The sequence below is a fragment of the Rhinolophus sinicus genome, linkage group LG05 (genome assembly GCF_036562045.2).
Source record: "Rhinolophus sinicus isolate RSC01 linkage group LG05, ASM3656204v1, whole genome shotgun sequence".
In the NCBI taxonomy this organism is placed as follows: domain Eukaryota; kingdom Metazoa; phylum Chordata; class Mammalia; order Chiroptera; family Rhinolophidae; genus Rhinolophus; species Rhinolophus sinicus.
Window position 1 is genome coordinate 99,324,940 of NC_133755.1, and position 19,662 is coordinate 99,344,601.

Consider the following 19,662-nt stretch of genomic DNA (forward strand, 5'->3'; position numbering starts at 1 on the left):
GGGGCAATCGTTGAAGAAGATGAAAAAATAAATAAGTAATAAACATCAAAAATAAGTATATGGAATATATACCACTAGTGCAAAATTGTAGTGCTAAAAATAACTGTGTATTCTACATGTGCCAGGACCTAGCCTATTTTTCTTACGTTACATACGTAAATGTGTGGATTACTGGTGAAAACCAAGGCGATTACCTCAAAGAATGCATTTCAGCTGAAACTGAAAGAAAGCAGAGGCAAAAGTTTAAAGAGATATACAGGTGGACCTCTTCAGGATGGGAGCAGCATCGAAATAGATCTGAAGTAGGAGGTAAAGAGATTCTGAATGTCTTTCATCAAATAATGTTTAAGCACGTGCCATGTGCTATGCACTGTATTAGTCACTAAATTTGCAAAGACAAGTAAAAATACTGACAGGAAAATTACACTCCAAAGTGGTAGACACATGAGTAAACGTCATGGGGGTCAATTCTTTGCAAATATGAAACCCACACATTTTGTTCTCCTTGCTAAATGTGATTCCTTGCAGCCCTCTCCCAACTCAAGCTGGATCCAGGGAAGGAGAAGGAAACTATTGCTTAGAAAAAGAGGCCACTTGTTAGTCTTAACTTTTACAACTGACTTTCTTGACATTTTTAGAAAGTCAGTAGCTCTGAAAGAGCTCATGAGACAGGAAATAATTTTCTAAATTACTTCATCCTTCTTTAGCACATCAAGAGATAAATGAATGACTGGGTTGAAGAGATAGGCTCTCTATGGCAGGGGAAGAGATATCTCAGGATATTGGGAGAAGATGTGGAATGCCAGCTGTTGCCCTTGAGGTTGTTAAGAGAAGCGGAGGGAAAGGTGTAACACGGGAGAAGCTGAAGATCCCTGGAAGACTCCTAGCCTTCAGCTTGTTGCTGCAACAAAATGGTCCATAAGTGATTGGATGGACGGGCAGCAGGAGGAATCGAGGTAGTGTGTCTCCCCAAGGCCCACATGCAGAGTTCAGGGGATCCTGAGGTTCCCAGATCGATAGGAGATGCTAATGAACCCAAAGAGATAGTGAGGGCTATGTTCAGAATTAGAAACCTATGTATTCTGGGTTTCAAGCCCAGAGCAAAATAACTAGAATCACACATTTTTATGTAGGTCCATCATGTGACCCACAATACATTTTCATTGCATATCTGAGAGTACTCATGAGCCCACATCACAGGGGATTGTAATGAAGTTGGATAAGATTACACTGCTCCGAGTCTGGGTAGGGTTTTGCGGGAGGGGGTGATCTATATGCAGTATCTCATATGGACGTGATGAGGTGGATTCTTTGTAGACGTGATGTTCTTTGCTGGCATGATGATATATTCAAGTCCTTAAGGATTAGTAGGAATGACTCAGACAAAATTAAAGAGGTGGGATTGCATTCCAGACCTCAGACACCACATGAGCAAACGTGCAGAGGAAAGAAAGAACATATTCGAGGTGCTATGAATATTTCAAATGGCTGCAGCACAGAGTTTGAGGAATGTTTTAGATTCCCAAGGAAACAGACTCTAGGACACAGATGTCAGTGTAGGAGGTTACTGGGAATTGACAACACCTGCCAGGGAGTGAGGGAGGCAGGAATGGGCACTGGGGGAAGTTGGACTGTGATGCAGATCTCAGTATTGTGAGTTCTGGAAATGGGATGGGGCTTTCAATTTGTCACAAACTAAAGCAAGGAGAGGGTTTCTGTATTCTCCTCCGACCTTAGATAAATGTTGCCTCAGGGCTGAAGGAGTGACCTTGGATGAGACAGCTTCCTTTGCTTGAAAGCAGTTCCCGGAAAAGGGTTTCAGTTGTGAGCTATCAGCTGACAACATTTTACTGGGTGGAGACATAAGAGCCTTGGAGTTGAAGGGGTACCTGGGCGGCACATCACAGTATCCACTGCGAGGTGTAAATTTGCAAAACATGAAGTTAGAGAAGTAAGTACATACCAGGTAAACAGGGTCTTATAAATCAAATTTTGGGTTTGGGCATTTTTTTAAAAAAAGCAGTGGGAAGTTATGGAAGAGTTTAAGCAGGATGTTAAATCAATACAATCATGTTTGTATTTTAAAAATATCACGATGGCTGCTGTGTAGAAAATTGATTTGAGAGAGGATACTGGAGACAGGGAGAACTGTGTGGAAGCTGTTGCTGTCAAAGAGATGTGATGAGAGTTTGAATTAAGTGGCACTGGCAATAAAGAAAACTGAACTGATTAAGGATATATAGAGAAAGCAGAATTAAAGGTATCTGCTTATTGATTGATGGAATGTGGGAGTGACTGAGAAAAATGGGTGAAGATACAGTTTCTGTCCTGGGAATATGAAGTAGGAAATTTGGCCAAAGTCAATGCTATGTAGTTTTCATTTCCTTTTTCTTCTTTCTGCCACATGGACGACTATTCTTGGCAACCCTCTTGCAGTTAGGAGGGACCATGTAACTATCTCTGGCTAACGAAATATAAATGTAGGTAATGTCTGTTACTTCTGGGAGGAAGCAATAGAAACTTCTGTGGCATTCTCTAGTCTTTTTTCTTCTTTGGCAAGAAGTAGGGAGGCCATATGCTGAGATGGCAGAGCCACAGAATCAAAACAGCTGAGAACCCTGAGTCACGCTGTGGAGAACAGCTGCTTTAGACTATTGCCCAGAAGCAAGAGAAGGACCTTGTGTGAGCTGGAAATAAACTTTACCTGTTATACTTTTGAGATTTGGTGATCATTTGTTCTCACAGAATAAGGCTAGCCTATCCTGATAAAACCTGAAAGACAGAAAAGAATTTGTGTTGTGGGTTGTGTGTGTGTGTGTGTGTGTGTGTGCATGGCTAGGGGCTAAAAGAGAGGGGAGCAGAATAAGTAGAATGTGAATTTAGTTTTAGAAATGTTTAGTTTAAGATAACTGAGAGATGTTTAAGTGGACATGCCTGGTATGCAGTTAAAATACAATGGAGTATTACGCAGCCATAAAGAAGAAATAAATCTTACCATTTGTAACAACATGGATGGACCTAGAGAACATTATGTTAAGTGAAATAAGTCAGACAGAGAAAGACAAATACCATATGATCTCACTTATATGTGGAATCTAAAGAAAATAATAAGTGAATGAACTAATCAGAAACATTTTCGGAGACATAGAGGAAAAACTGAGGGTTGCTAGATGGGAGGCGCGGTGGGGATAAGGGGGCAGGTGAGGGGATTAGAAAGCAGTCAGTAACCACAAGATTGTCACAGGGTTACAAAAGTTAATTTGGGGAATGTAATCAATAATGTAAAGATTTTGTAGGGTATCTGATGGACACTTGTTTCATTAGGGAGACCACCTCAGGGATGATGTAGATGCCTGATCACTGCACTGTACACCTGAAGCTGAACAATGTCAACTACAAGTTTATATATATATATATATATATATATATATATATATATATATTTACAAGAAGCGGAGTACAGCATTAGGAATAGAGACAGTGGAAATGTAATGGCTGTGTGCGTTGTCAGAGGGATAGTGAATGGGGGGAGGAGGGTTGACACAGTGTGAGGGATATAAATGATAAACGTCTAAGTATTACTTTGTTTTGTGCACCTGAAACTAATAACAAAAAAATATGGGCAAGGAATTTGAAGCAAATCTAGACTGAGGATATAGATTTTGAAAGGCATTATAGCCAATAACTGAAGTCATCTGAGATTTCTAAACACTCTGATCTAAAATGATCTGAGCATATTATTTTCCTGGTAATGAATGGTATTTTTGGTCCATTTTAGAACACAGTGGAATTCCTGAAAACTTTGCTCTTTATTTTTAAAATTGCATTTTCTATATATCTCAATATCGCCATACATTATAAACCTATTTTTCCCCCTACTTCCTGATCCTACAAGCATCAGGGTGCCCTGCTTGAATGTAAGTAGAAGAGCAGACTTCAACCACATTGAAGAGCAAGCAAGTCAAACAATATTATTAACCATCTGCAGCCAGTTTCTGTCTTTCTTGAATGGATGTCTCAGGCTTAAATTAGGAGTTGTTTTGAAAAATTAGAGGGACCCTTTGGTCACACAAACATAAAATAAGTACCAATACGTTATTGTTGACAGCCAAAAAGTAATCTGAATGTCGCATTTTGGACACAGAAGCTATGGGAGCTATTTGGTAATGTAAATTTTATACGATTGATGTAAAGGCTGCAGAGTTTGTTGCTTTTTGGGGATAGAAATAGCTACAGACACAGGATCCGATATGAATTCAGCCTGCACTGGGCTTGAACTTTTGCCTCGTCTTGTTGAGATGCATGTTTGTGTTCCGGCCTACTAGTTAATCATTAGATACCTAAACTGACTCTTGAGTTCAGCTGCAAAAATATGCAGACATGAGACTTGCAACATGTTGCAAGAGGAGCAGAAATAAGGCAGTAGTTTCAGCTTGGCTCAGCCTAAACATGGTCTCAACTGCTGATGTCCTTCACACAGATAACCTACATGTAAGAAAATATGCTGAACTGGCATATTTATTATCATTTTACTTGTAAACTGAGTTGCAGAAGGATTAAGTGACCTCTGAAAGGAATAAACCAAAATACAAGAGCCAAGGCCGGAACCCAACTTTGGTTCTTTTTTATTCCAAATCCTATACAGGCATACCTCCTGTTATTGTGCTTCACTTTATTGAATTATTGTGTTTTCTACAAACTGAGGGAAAGAAGACCCCCCCCCACCACCACCACTGCCAGCAAAAAGATTAGGATTCGCTTTTTTGCGATACTCACTTTATTATAGCGGTGAAGAACTGAACCCGCAATATCTCTGAGGTATGCCTGTACTTTCTTTTCTTGATATCACCGTTTTAAATGGGATCATTTCAGGTGTGTTTTTATAACCCTCTATATTGTGTAAGATGTGTGTTTCTCTTTCTTGTATTTCTCTGTCTCCCACTCAACCTTTCTTTCTTCCTCCCTCCCTCCCTCCATCCCTCCCTCCCTCCCTCCCTCTCTCTCTCTCTCTCTGTCTTTCTTCTTTCATTGTTTCAGTCCTTGGAGCTTTGAAATATTTTAGAAAGAGTTATTACTTTCCATTTTCCCTTTTGTTTGTTTGTCATAATGGAAAACTTTCCTTCTCTTTCTTCTGGTATTCATTAGAGCAGCTATTTAAAATGACTCAGCTTTTCCAGTCAGCTGTGGTTTCTGCCTCATGGTGGGGAGGAGAGGAGCACAACATACTTTCCCTGTAATAACACACCAAAAGGTACCTATTTCTAATGAGAAACAAGGAGCGCTGTCCTTGTCTGGAACCACTGTCTCCCTCAACACACAAGCATCCATCTCACCCAGCGTTTTATCTCATTTTCCTTATTCTGTTCTGATTCAACATCGTCATTTTGAATGGGTTATTATCACTGTCTCTGTGAGTAAATGGCATGTGAATACCCTAGGATCCTCACTCATGAATACAACAAACTCTCTTCTACAAAGGGAAGAAATACTATTGCTGAATATTAAGAGCCCACTAGAGATTAGAATTTAAGATTAGACAAAATCTGCCTAATGCATTTTTTATCCAAAGCTGAATGATAAGAAAGGGAGGGACACAGCAAGGAAATAATTTAGAGAGGAAAGTAATATATATTCAGTGCTTGTTATATATCTGATACAGAAGCTTTTCTACTTACAAATTTCCAATTTATAGACTCTCACTATGTGAACAAAATCATGTTGCAAACAAAGGCGCCCACCACCAATAGATAAGGTTAGTAGTAATAGTAGGTCATTGTAATCATTGTATTTTTTGTCATAGACAGGAAGTCTGCGATGCATGTGTTAGTTTTGAGGTAATTTGTGATCCTGATTAATCCCGTTACAGTAAATATGTACAAATAAGATATGTATAAAATAACCCCGTTATAGTAGATGTGTACAAATAAGTGCCAAAAAGGAAAGACACAATAGATGGAAAGTAGAGACCATTTTTATAAATTAAAAGTGGTAAAGAAATGAATGAGTTTTGCACAAGTGTAGGTATGACTCATTTATCAATAAGAATTAATCCAAAGGACGTATCACAAATCATGAAATACTTGAAAACCCTGTGTCTGTATCATTGACATTAATAGACAAGAGGGAGAAAAAGTGATTGAACAAATGAAACACTTTCTGAGTATGTGGTTCCTGCAGTTGTTTTTTTAGCCTGACCTTATCTCATACCATACCAGTGCAATAATTGTTAGGGATAAGGCCTGGAGAGAGGCTTACTTTTATTTCTTACAATTTTTACTTCCCAGGATATTCTCATCTGCAACCAGTGTGTGAACCACTGGGTTAGGTGTTCAGAAGTGAGGCTACGGGTTTATAAATGGAAGAGCTTTTAAGCATTGAGTGTACTGGTGTTGTAAATTTAGGATGATTGCCCCAAGCTAGTGGAAATTCTATAAGCTCAAAGCTCCTTGGAATTTTGCCCGTTAAAACCTGTGATGAAGCAGTAAATGCTATTGACATTTGATAAGAAATTTCCTTTCGCCTGTGTAGAGATCATTGAGAAAGTGGCTGATTTTATTCACACATTTTCATATAGATGAAACAGTCATATTTTGAAAAAGATTCCTAATTGAATATAAATCAGCAAAGAGGATAAGGTTATGTTCAGTTTTAAGTCATGTTAGGGCAAATACATCTAGGACCACAAGCTAAAACCTTGGATTCCCTTTGGATTTTAAACAAATTGACTTTCATAAGCCTTTTGTAGATGAATCCTTTGCAAATTAAGGAATTTCTGCATGGTTCTAGTACTTTCTCATAGATTATTTTGTTTAATCCTCAAAACAACTCTATAAAATTGCTATTACACTTCTGATCTTGATATTGTGTTAAGTAAGGCTGTAAGAAGATAACTAACTTGACTGATGTCATGGCTAATAATGAATTTCAATCTGATTTTGATTTGAATCCAAAGCTAAGAATAATAATGACATACCATGACATCTCTCATAAAACAAATACATGAGGGACACTGGAATTTTTATGTAGTGTATGGAAAACATGATAAAAAATAACCTTTCAGTAGGACCTATGAAGTTCTAAAATAAAATTATTTGCAAACCCATTTATGAACACATTTACACTATTCAAACACCTTCCTTACAGAGTCATACTTCAGCCCTGGCTGATGATGAGTAATGTCATTCATTTCCAAGGTTTTTTTTGTCATTAACTATACGTTGATGTCTTCCCAAACTACACTCTAGCAAAGATGGAAACCAGTTTCTTCTTAGACATCTCCATGTGGATAACCCACCAGAAAATCAAACAAGAGATTTCAAATTGAGTTAATCTTTGCCTTGAAGTGCTACGCTTATAGGTAATGCTCCTCTCTAGCTACTCCTGCAAGAAATATGAAACTCACCTTAGGCCACCCCAGGGTGAAGATGGTAAGAAAAGGACAGGAAGAAGACTTGCCAAAAATGAAATAATCTTTCTTCGCATAGTTGACCATCTAGTTATTATTTGAAACTACCTTTCAACATGGAATGGGAGAAGAACAGATCCCCAAAGGGAAGTGTTATTACTCAAAGAATTGTCGGATGAGTAATACCAACAACTGATTCATATTCCTTTTCATTTTTAAAATCTATATTTAGTGTACTTGTCATTCAAGATCCAAAAATAATGTGGCCCCCTATGTTTTTCAAATATGCCATGTGTTATACTCCGTTTCTCAGCCCGGAAATTCTGTCTACTCTACATGGCAAATATCCTACTTATTCTTTCAGAGCCAAAGGCAATGTCATTTTCTTAGTATTGTCTTCTCTAATTCCATCAGGAAGGATTGCCCACTACCTCCTTTGTGCCCTCATTAAATTATCTACATGTCCCCATAATTACACTTATCAAGTCTTATTGCACTGATATCTTTACAAGTGTGCTTCCTTGGCTATACTGGGTTGTTCTTTAAGCATTAGGTTAGCTTTTATTAATCTGCGCATCCCCAGAATATAGCAGTGCCTGGAAGACATTTGGAGTTCAAAATATATTTTTTTGAGTAAAAAAAAAAAAGATGAGTGAATAAAATTGCCTTTTTTCAAAGCATTATACAGCTGAAAGTATGAAAAGAGAATGAGATGACAGGACTATTTCTTGTTTTCAAGCGCCTCTTGTGAAATAAAAATTAATTAAAATTTTATTAGCTCTAGAGGTAACTTTTTGCATTTCCCATTGTCTCCTGTTTAAATACATTGAAATTAGGATTTTGATGTGAAAGAAAACTTTGTTCTTACTCAGAAGCACAGATTTTTCTTTTTAAAGGAAGATTTTTATTAAACTATAACTAACATATGATAATTATATTACTTTCAGTTGTATGTCATAGTTATTCAACAATAGCCACCTGGTACTATACAGAGTTATTACCACATTATTGATTATATTCCCTATGCTAAAGAAGTGATCACCGTGATAAGTCCAGCAACTATCTGATACTGTACCACGCTCTCACAATATTATTGATCATTTTCCCCCTTTTTAAATTTTTCAATTAGCGTTAATATTCAATATTATTTTATATTAGTTTCAAGTAGATAGCATAGTGGTTAGACATTTATATAATTTAGGAAGTGATCCCCCTGACTAGTACCACGTGGCACTATACGCAGTTATTACCATATTATTGATTACATTCCCTATATTTTACATCCCCATGACTATTTTGTAGCTACCAATTTTTATTTCTTAATCCCTTCACCTTTTCACCCTACCCCCAAACCCCTCCCATCTATCACCCCGATGTGTCTTGTACCCATCTGACACCATACATAGTTATTACAATATTATTGACTGTATTCTTTATGCTATACCCTACATCCCCATGACTACTGTGTAACAACCAATTTGTACTTCTGAATCCCTTTCCCTTTCACCTACCCCCAACTCCCTTCCCATCTGGCAACCATCAACATGTTCTCTGTATATATGAGTTTGTTTCTGTTTCATTTGTTTATTTTGTTTTTTAGAGTCCACATATAAGTGAAATCATATGATATTTTCCTTTCGCTATCTGACTTAATACATTTTGCACAGTACCCTGCATGTTGTGGCAGATGGCAAGATCTCCTACTTTTTTACAGCTTAGTAATATTCCATTGTATATATGTACCCTTTCTTCTTTATCCATTAATCTATTCTGAGACACCCAGAATAGATTATCCGTTAATCTATTCTGCCTTCATATCTAAACATAATGCTGCAATGAACATATGGAAAAGCATGTTCCCTTGAAGTAGCATTTTGGGTTTATTCAGATAAATACCCAGAAGTGGGATTACTAGGTCTTTATTTGTCTCTTGTTATATAGCCTTTGTTTTAAATATATTTTGTCTGGTATAAGTATTTCTATCCCAGCTTTTTGTTTGCTTCTATTTTCATGAAATATCTCTTTCCATCCCTTTATTTTCAGTCTCTGTGTGTCTTTCAATCTGAAGTGCATCTCTTGCAGGCAGCATATGTAAGGGTCTTGTTTTCTTATCCATTCAGCCCTCCTATCTTTTGATTGGAATATTTAATCCATTTCCATTGAAAGTAATTGTTGATAGGCATGTAGTTATTACCATTTTATTATACATACTTTTTATTTATTTATTTTTTCATCTTAAAAAATCCCTCTAAGATTCCTTGTAATACTGGTTTAGTGGTAATGAACTCCTTTAGCTTTTTCTTTTCTGGGAAGCTCTTTATTTGTCCTTCAATTCTAAATGATAGCTTTGCTGAGTAGAGTAATTTTGGTTGTAGGTCCTCACTTTTTATCATTTTGAATGTTCCCTGTCAATCCCTTCTAGCCTGCAAAGTTTTTGGTGAGAAATCAGCTGAAAGTCTTATGGGGGCTCCCTGGTAGGTAACTAACTGCACTTTTCTTTCTGCTTTTAGGATTCTCTCTTTGTCTTTAACCGTTTTACTTATGATGTATCTTTGTGTGGGCCTCTTTGGGTTCATTTTGATTGGGACTCACTGAGATTCCTGGGCTTGTATATCTTTTCCCTTCACCAGGCTAGAGAAGTTTTCTGTCATTATTTCTTCAAATAGTTTTCAATTCCTTTCTGTCTCTGTTTCCCTTCTAGTAACTCTATCATGTGAATTTGGTATGCTTGTTTTTGTCCCAGAGGCACTTTAAACTCTCTTCAGTATTTCAGGTTCTTCTTCTTTTTGCTGTTCTGATTAAGCATTTTCTGCTACTTTATCTTCTACATCACTGGTTCGATCCTCTGCTTCATCTAATCTACTATCGATTCCCTGTAATGTATTCTTCATTTCCATTATTGTATTCTTTATTTTTGACTGTTTTTTGTTGTTTGTTTTTCCCTCCATTTTTCTGTTTCCTATCTCTTTGTTGAAGTTCTCTGTGAGATCATGAGCATCCTTATAACCAGTTTTTGGAACTCTGTGTCTGGTAGATTGCTTGTCTCCATTTTATTTAGTTCTTTTTCTGCAGCTTTGTTCTGTTCTTTTATTTGGGACATGTTTCTTTGTCCTTCCATTTTGGATGCCTCTCTGTGTTTATTTCTATGTATTATGTAGGGCTGCTATGTCTTCAGTCTTAGTAGAGTGGTTATGTAGTAGGTGTGCTCTGGGGCTCAGTGGCACAGTCTCTCTGGTCACTTGAGCTGTGCACGCTAGGTGTGTCCCTTGTGTGGGTTATGTATACCCTCCTCTTGTAGTTGAGCCTTGAGTGCTATTTGCACATCAGTGGGAGGGACTGGCCCTCTCACTAATTGGCGGTGAGAACTGGCTGTGATCACAGTAGAAGAGTTGTTGTGCAGAGGCTGACCCTACAGAGCAGGATCTGCCTCAGAAGGGCTCTGGTGCCTGCCTAATCTGCCCCTTGGGTGTGTCATACTTGGAAGCGGCTGGGTGATGCTCCAGCTCATTTCAAAGCTGGTTGCTGGGGGCGCCAGCCCCAGGAGTGTTTTGGAGGGGATATGCTGCAGGTCAAGTTGAGCTGCAGCCTGTGCCCCACCCAGGGCTACCCAGCAGGAGTCACAAAGAAATTCGCAGATGGATGCTGCCTGTGCTGTGCTTGGCAGTGTCTTGATAGGCCAAGCTTCTAACCAATGCCAGCTGCTGCTAGTGCTGCATTCAGGGCTGCTTAGCCAGAGGTAGGGGGCATGCTCAAGCCAGATGCTGCTTGGATGGGTTCTGTGAACGTTTGAGAGATCCTAGGAGAGTCTGTAGTATGAGCTAAGGCAAACGGTTGGTACAAAAGAGTCACTGGAAGCAGCTTGGGTGTGCCTGAAAAGTTGGGTTGTGTAGGGTGTCAAATCACCAGGGCGTGGCTAACGAAAGGCTTTATCGAGCTTGATGTAGACTCAGATATGGTGGCCACCTGTGTCTGCACTCCAGGAAGAGTGCAGACTCTTTGTCTTTCTCAACAAAGAAACTATGGCCTTCACCAGTTCCTCCATCCAGGAGAAAGCTGCCCCTCCAGCCGCCATCCCAAGCCAGACATCGCAGTTCCCTACCATATGTTCCTGCTGAATTTCCAGCTACTGCCGCAGCAGCACTGGAGCTCAGAGCTAGTGATTCCATCGGTAAGTCCTTGCACGGTCCCTTTAAGTGCAGCAGCTGGGACTCCAGCCACCCTCCGTCTCACTCAGTCACAATTTCCGCTGTTTTTCACAACCAGAAATTATGGGGGTTTCTCTCCCCAACACAGGAAACCTGGGCTGGTGTGGGGCTGGGACCTCCCATTTCTCTGGGGGGGATCTCCACAGAAAAGATATACCTCCCAATTTTTAATGGTCACAAGTGGCTCGGCTCTTGGACCAGCCCGTTCTGTGACTTTGCACCTCCTGCCAGTCTTAAGGTGGTTTCTTCTGTATGTTCTTAGTTGTAGGGGTTCAGCACTGCAAGATTTTAGGTGATTCTCAGTGATGGTTCTTTTGTAGTTTAGTTGTAAGTTTGATGTGGTCATGAGAGAAGGTAAGCACAGCGTTTACCTACTGTGCCATCTTGACTGGAACTCAGATTTTTCTTATGAATTTTTTCTTTTAGCTTTTTTCCACTATAATTTTTTACTATACCCTCTGCCCGCCTTCATGCACTCATGCACTTTCCTTCTTTTTTTTTTTTTTTGATGGGGGGTTATTTTTGGGTCTTGTTATTATGAGGTTTTAATGGCTTCTCCCCATCAAGACAAAACATTGGCAACATAATCTCTGTAGGAGGCCTTTGAACCAGAGTAGCGACCCAGTAGAAGGTAAAATGAGACGTTTGTCAGTGTCTCTCTGTCTCTGTCTCTGTCTCTGTCTCTCTCTCTTTCTCTCTTTCTCATCCTTTCAGGCTCAAATATATGCATCTTCTGGGCCTATTAGCGTTTTTCTTTGGTGCCTGATGGTTTAAATGAAATATCCTCTCTGGGCTGTCTTAATTTGCAAATGAGCATTACATAAATCACTGTGCCATGGAATTCTATGTTGGACAATAAAAAATAGAAGAGGATGTTGAAATCTGTTGCAAAAATGTAAGAAAACAAGGGGAAAGTAAGTCTAAAGTACCTGCTTAATTATCGAGAGAAGTTAGAATGCTTTGAGCAAAATTGCTAAAAGCTTGGGTCTTGTCCCAGTATCCTGAGCTATTGTCAGTTAGGGAGCTATCACAAAATCCTCTTTTCCATTTCATAGATCTAGTGAGCTTTTAATTTTCTAAAAATTTCCTTGGCAATATATGATTAGAGGTCAAGTCTGCATTAATTTGTAAATACCTGCATTAATTTGTAAACTTCCACAGAAAAGTGGAATTTCACTTGAGCGTTTTAACAATGCACAGCCAATCAGTGAAAAAGCTTTTGGTCCTTCCCTATATCTCCACCCTCTCCCATATTCTCTCCACCTCAGGAATGACTGCGTTGAAAAGGAATCTGGAAAGATTATTCATGTCATGGGTTAAAGCCAGGCTTTAATCAAAATGACCAGGTAAGAATATAGACAGAAAGTCAGGGTGATTTTCAAGCTCGGAGTCACACACTGTTACTGGCTGTGTGACTGCATAATCATTTGAATCTCATTCCTTCATCTGTAAAACTAAAATAGGGATAATAGTAATAATTTCCTCCATTATGGACTATTGCAGGGATCAAAAGAGATTATGAGCACACAGTAACACACAATATGTATTATGTATCATGCAGACATATATGTATATATGCATATATACACAGATGTATATTGTAATTATAATGATTAAAACCCTCCTGTCTCCCTCAGCAGCCTAATCCAAAGACAACTGCATCTTGTATCAGAAGCTTGCTTTATATCACATTGAAATCCTTTATTATAAAATTTGAATTAATTCAGTGGAGTGGAAATAAGAAGGTGGCTTCAGATATTTACTAGATAGCCAAATATGTAAAGAAAGTGTGTTTCATTTTTGGCCAGTCTTCTCCCTATCCTTTTCTTACCATCTTCACCATTTTTCTCACTACTCATGAGACCATCCTGGATCTCCTGCCAAGGTGAAGGAATCAAGTCCCAAACCCTCAAAGGTGAGTTATTATTATTTAAGTTACCTCACCAAAGAGCACTTACTATCACAGGATACTTTTACAAACTTCACAATTTAAAGGAATACATCTCTGATGATAGAATTTAAGCTCATAATGTAAACTGTGTTCAGCAAGTCTACCTTCCTGTTATGTCTCTCTCTCTCTTTTTCTCCCCACCTTTTCAAATGTACATCTTGCCTTTATAAACTTCCAGTTATAAGCATGATTAAAATTTCCAGTGTCCACTCCATTTTCATAGCATTCTAGCTATGACCTTGTGTTAAGGAAGTTATTTGATTGACTTCATTCTTTCCAAGGAAAAATCAGAAGGTCACTGATTCCCTCCATTATTCTTTGTGTAATGGAGGTTGTGAAAAAATCACATGAAGAGGAAATGTGGCACTTTGCCTCTCGTCTAATGTGTATCTCACCCAAGGAGAATGGTCATCTTGGAAGAGGGTGTGTCATGGTGGACTCTAGCCTTTGTAATCATACATACACTGCACCCCAATTTTTTGAAAGATCAACTGCAGTTTACAAGTATTATTGTCATTAGTTAATGTCTCAAAGCAGCCATTTATTGGAGGTCTATCTGATGAACCTTTATGTAAATCCAAATTGCAAGTAAACATGATATTTTAATTTGTTTCTTATTTCTTGTTCTTTTTTAATATTTTTGTGATATGCATAAATCAGCGTTTGTGAACAGTGTCATTAATGACACTTTTGGCCAAATAATTCTTGGTTGTGCTTTTGACCTGGGCATTTTAGGATGTTTAGCAGCATCCCTAGCCTCTATCCACTAGATGCTCATGGCACCTACCCAGTGAGGACAGTAAAAACTGTCTCCATCTATGCTAAACTGCTCCTGGGATGCAAAGTCATGCCCTGTTGAAAAGTACTAGGCTGAAGGAATACGTGAGTAATAACTCTTGTGTCAATATGTCACTTTCAATGTGAAGTTCCTTTGCAGGGATATTTTAAAGCTTTTATCAATTTAGAGAGGGTGAATTAGTTCAAGTGAAATATTATAGTTGGTAGATAACACTTAACACATAGTGGTAAACTGTAGTATTTAACTGTGCACTGTAAACATTAGGGCACCACTGTCAATCCCTTCTGCTTATGGAAACTCCCACTCTTACTTCAGGATGAGGGCTATCCATGTGTGGATATCAGAGATTATGTATCCAAGAGGATGAAAAATGGGGTACTTACACACCAAGTCCTCTATGCATTGTGTAAAGGCTGTTTCTGGGTTACAGGGAGCGTGTTCATTCTTCAGCACTTTTGGCTTGTTGTGCAGTGGGGTGAGGGGAGGAGTGGACTCTGGTCAATAGCTCATAAAGTTGCAATTTTAGCTTCTTTGAAAATGGTAAGGATGCTGGGAATACGGGCAGGTTGACAACAGTGCCTGCTACAATCCTACTAATAGACTGAAGGAATTGGATGACGGAGAGGTTGAAGATGGATAGGAACCAAGAGATAAGTGAAGGAATAAGATAAATGGTGGCAGGCTGAAAATCATAAGTGGAAGAATTGCCTGAAAACAGGATGACACTTCATCTTTTGAGTCTCGAAGGGAGATGGGAAGGATGGCTGCGAACGTAGATAGGTTTATAGGTTTGATGTCAGGAACATGTAAGATTAACATTTGCTTCTTGGTTTTCTTGGTATCCTTTGAGAGGTCATTCTTAGAAAGTGATGATTTCTAGTGAGTTAGGAAGGCAAAGTTTGTAATAGCCACTAAAGGAAATGGGAGACAATTTGAAAAATATAAGCATTAAAGAGCCTAGCTAAGTCAAAAATCGAAAAATGTGTAATGGGACCCATTCCATGGACTGGTGGGTCATTTCCAACAGTACTCAGTAGATGTGGTACAGGGGCAGCAAATGCAAATTGTAAATTCATTCAATTATTGAATCAATATTTATTGACTACCTAATTATGTGTCAGGCACTGAGTGCTAAAGAAAAAAGTCAATAGACAAATTACAAACAGACAAAAATTCTATGATTGTGGAGAGGAAATACAGACAATAAGATCAATAAATAAAATTATAGTGTATTAGTCATAAGCATAGAGAATGGGAAGAGGGAATGTTGGAGCTGGAGAAGGGTGTCATTTTAGATAGAGAATGTAGGCACAGCCTCTCTGAGAAAATGTCATTTCAAAGAAGACTTGAAAGAGGTGAGATATTGAGCCACGTGGACATCTGGGAAATATGTTCCCGGCAGAAGGAACAGCGAATGCAAAGGTCCTAAGACAGGCGTGTGCCTGGCATGTTGAGGAGTGGCAAGAAAGCTAGAGTGATGACTGGACCAATGTGAACAAGAAATAAAGTGGTTTAAATTGAGGTCAAAGAGGTAACAAGGTTGGAGGTTCACTTTGTGTAAGGTCTTGTGGCCCATGGCTTTTAGGTTGATTTAGTATTAGAAATTTTAAGGGAAGATGAGGTGTAAGGACTAGGGAGGAAAGGATTGAGAATGTTGGTGAAAACATATTTTAAATGACCATTAAGAACAGAAGAAAACAAGCCCAAGAATAAGCGGATTTATTGGGAGCCTTATCAAGAACGGGGAAAGAATCAGGAGTGAATGAAAGTATAGAAAGCAAAGGAAGAAAGAGTTTCTAAGTGGAAAGTATGCGTATTAAAGATAACTAACATTTATTTAGCATGTGTGATGTGCTAAGTACTTTGTGTATTATTTCATTTAAATTTCCCACCCACCTGATACAGTAATAAAAATTTTCATCCAAATGGTTTAGATGAGGAAATTGAGGCATAGAGTAACTAAGCTACTTTCCCAAAGACATGCTACTGGTTAGTGGTAAAACCAGGATCTGAACTCCATTTGTCTAACTCTTAGGCTCCCCTTCTTAACAAAGTTGTTGTATAGGCTAAGTGCTGCAGAAGAATCATGTAAGCTAAAGATGGACACAGGTCGATGCAAACTGGGTGTTAGGAGGTGATTGGCGAAAGTAGATGGGAATATAGACAGAACTTTGTGGTTTAGTGGCTCATTGTATGACAAGGAAGTGGAAACAGCAGTTTTTGGATTGGAGAGACAGGGGGGTTATGGAGAGTGACCACAAGATGACATAAAATTAAAACAAACGAAACAAAAACAAACAGGAAGGCGCCAGAAGAAAGTACAACAATGAAGATAAAAGTCTGAGTCGATAATTTATGGAACAAGTTTGAAGGGTTGGAATTGTGAATTAACCTTGAAGAGGAAGACCCAGTTTCATGGGAAAATAGCTGAAGACCAGAGAACCAAATTGTGAACCCAGGTCATAAAGCCAATAAGCAGTAGCTCAGGGACCAGAGTCCACAGTTTCTGATTGTCAAGACAAGTCCTTTCTACTAGGCCACCCAGCCACTCTTGCTGAATCATCGTCTGCTGGTTACTTACCGCCAATCCAAAGGGAGTTATTGTAGTTAATGAATAAAGACAGTATAGCAAAACCCACTGTAAATGCACAGCTCTACAGAAACACTAAGGACATCTTGACCTTTGAGTTTTTTTTACAACTCCCTCCCCCTACAGCTCTTTAGCACAGAGTTCTCACTTTTCTTACCTATAAACTGCCTTCCAGATACTGCAGGTTCCTACTTTGATGCCAAGTAGGGACTTAGGTGGAGAAAACTGTCACCCTCAGGGAATTTCTAGCTAAATTAGGCTCCACTAAGACTTGACATCAAAATGCTTCTGGTAGGTAAATGGAGCACAGATGGGAAATCAAGCCAGTGTGTGACTGGGCATGATTTAGAGCAACTGTTATTGATATGACAGATCCGAGCAGGTAACCCCATGAGAGTCTGGATTTCAGTTGCAGTGCAAGTAGGTGAAATGCATAATTGTGGGTTTGACTTTTGAATATTCTACACCTTGCCAGTGGTTATTGCAGCCATAATTTAGGTCATGTGTATTCCAAAGAGGTTTTTGATTTAAGAATCTAGATTTTTTTAAAAGAGCAATAATTAATGTAGTATCTATGCATAAGATTTTATGTATTTATTTTATGGTGATGAAATTTTCTACACAATATGAAATATTATAACTTTTTAACTTTGGAGGAACAACAATGGTCTATTTCTAGCACATATATTATCTTGGGCAAACATTTAAATTTTTGATTAATGTTTAACTACAAGTATACTCAGTTCCAGTAAAAGATCACTTTCAGGATTCAGGCTCAGTCTTGATGATTAGAATTCGGGCTCAAGGAGAAGCCCCAAGAAGTTATATATTGGATATTACAGAAAGTGGGCGCCATACCTGACCTCTAGAGGATGTGGACTGGATATAAGATCTTAGTCTTCTCTTACCTTATTACAGAAATTTGGATGGAGAAACAGTATTTATCTCAAAGAGAAGTGGACCCAGGAGCTGATTTCACTTGGAATCATACCATTTCAGAAGGTACTCGGTTCAAAAGAGCCATTTTCAAAGGGCAATACTGTAGAAGTTTTGGTTGTTGTGAAGACAGAGATGACGGCTGTGTCACTCAGTTCTATGAGGCGAATGCATTGTGTTACTGTGATAAATTCTGTGAAAGGGAGAACTCTGATTGCTGTCCTGATTACAAGTCATTTTGCCTTGAAGAGAAAGAATGGCCTCCTCACACAAAGCCTTGGTATCCAGAAGGTAGGCCTTGGGAATGTGTTTAAGCATTAAACTAGTTCATAATAAAGTCTATCAAACTTTCTCTTTTTCTCTTTCTTTCCTTCCTCTCTCCATACCCCTCTTCTTTTCCTTCCCTCCTATCCTTAAGGTCAAATTAAAAATGAATAATGTGATCACCAGAATAAATTTCTTTGGATTGTTAAAGTGCTTTGGTTTAGATGCAGAGTACCTGAATCATACTTCAGGAAAGTTCTGGTGTAACAGCCATGAATGTTGGTCTGGATCCTGTTTTGAACATACACTCAACTTATGTAAGAGTTACTTAAAACTCTCTTTCTTTCTTTCTTTGTGAAATGTATTGTCGGTAAGACTCTCAAGCTTTTCCTGAGTGTAACCTCTTAGAGAGTCTCATGAAAGTCACATGATCATCTGCAGATTCATGTAACATTTTATTTATTTTTTCATGGGACTTATGGACCTTCTAGCATTAGAATCTGTGGTAGTGCAATGCCATTAAAACCAGTACAAAAGCAAAATAAAGTCAGCCACCTGCTCTGCCTAAGTGATATCAAATCAATTCTTCATGTGTATTTTTGTTTTATTTTGCCAATCTGGGATTTTTACACTATTAGAAACAAAGAAGGGCTTCATGTAGAGAAATTGTAAAAGTCTAAGATTGAGTAGATAAATACAGATAATTCATGGGGAGAATGATGGTATTTGCTATATCGGTCTAATTATATGAGAATGGCTATTAATTCTGAATGATCAATATATCCAAAATTTGCAACAAAACACAGAACAAAACTCTACTGCTGCATTTATATGAGACCTTATTTTTCTGTTGTCCATCATGTCAAATCCTCAGCAGAAATGCAGCTTTAATCAGAGCTTTGTCCCACTACTGTAAATGGGTTATGGTGACTAGAAATTACAGTTCAGAGACAATTTAGTAGAAATGAGGATTTGGTATCCTTATTTCAAAATCAAGACCTTGTTTCAAAACCCAGATGATGTTGATTTCATTCTTAATAACGTCATCTTATTTGTAAATACTGAGGAAATGCATCTTAAAAAAATTATGTGAACATTTTCACAGAATTGTCATTTATACCAAGCCTTTGCCCCTATCAATAAACAGCTTGCAAACATTTATTATTTATTTCACCCATAGAAGTGGTAGCTACACTTCTAGGGATGGGAAGTCTAATTGTTCATCAAAATGATTCACTGAATGTCTCCACTGTGCCAGGTATGGTGCTTAGCGCTGGGGCAACAACAGGGAAGAAAAAAGACAAGATCTTGTTCTCATCCATGTGAGAGTCAAGTTGGGATGTGTGTGTAAGATAATTAACAAATTCCTTGTACAATGGCAGATTGTGATAAATTCTCTGAAGGAAACATTTAGAGTGCTGTGAGAAAGTATAGAAGAATATAGCATTTATATGTAAAATAATGTATAACTTTAGCCTGGGGGGTGAAGGCAGCGAAGGAAGACATTTAAGC

At 38.4% G+C, this 19,662-nt stretch overlaps 1 protein-coding gene across 5 annotated transcripts in view; it reads left to right on the plus strand.

Annotated features, from left to right (window-relative positions):
* Positions 1–17,112: 17,112 nt before the first annotated feature.
* The window catches only part of TINAG (tubulointerstitial nephritis antigen), a 76,553-nt gene continuing 74,003 nt past the window's right edge, over positions 17,113–19,662 (plus strand). The window contains exons 1-2 of one of the 5 annotated variants that reach the window (XM_074333107.1): positions 17,113–17,241; positions 17,869–18,177. In XM_074333107.1, the coding sequence (XP_074189208.1) occupies positions 17,877–18,177 (301 nt within the window). In that variant the 5' untranslated portion in view covers positions 17,113–17,241; positions 17,869–17,876. Of the gene's footprint in view, positions 17,242–17,710; positions 18,178–19,662 lie in introns of those variants that run through there. The other 4 variants (XM_074333108.1, XM_019734587.2, XM_019734586.2 and 1 more) reach the window with 4 other exon arrangements.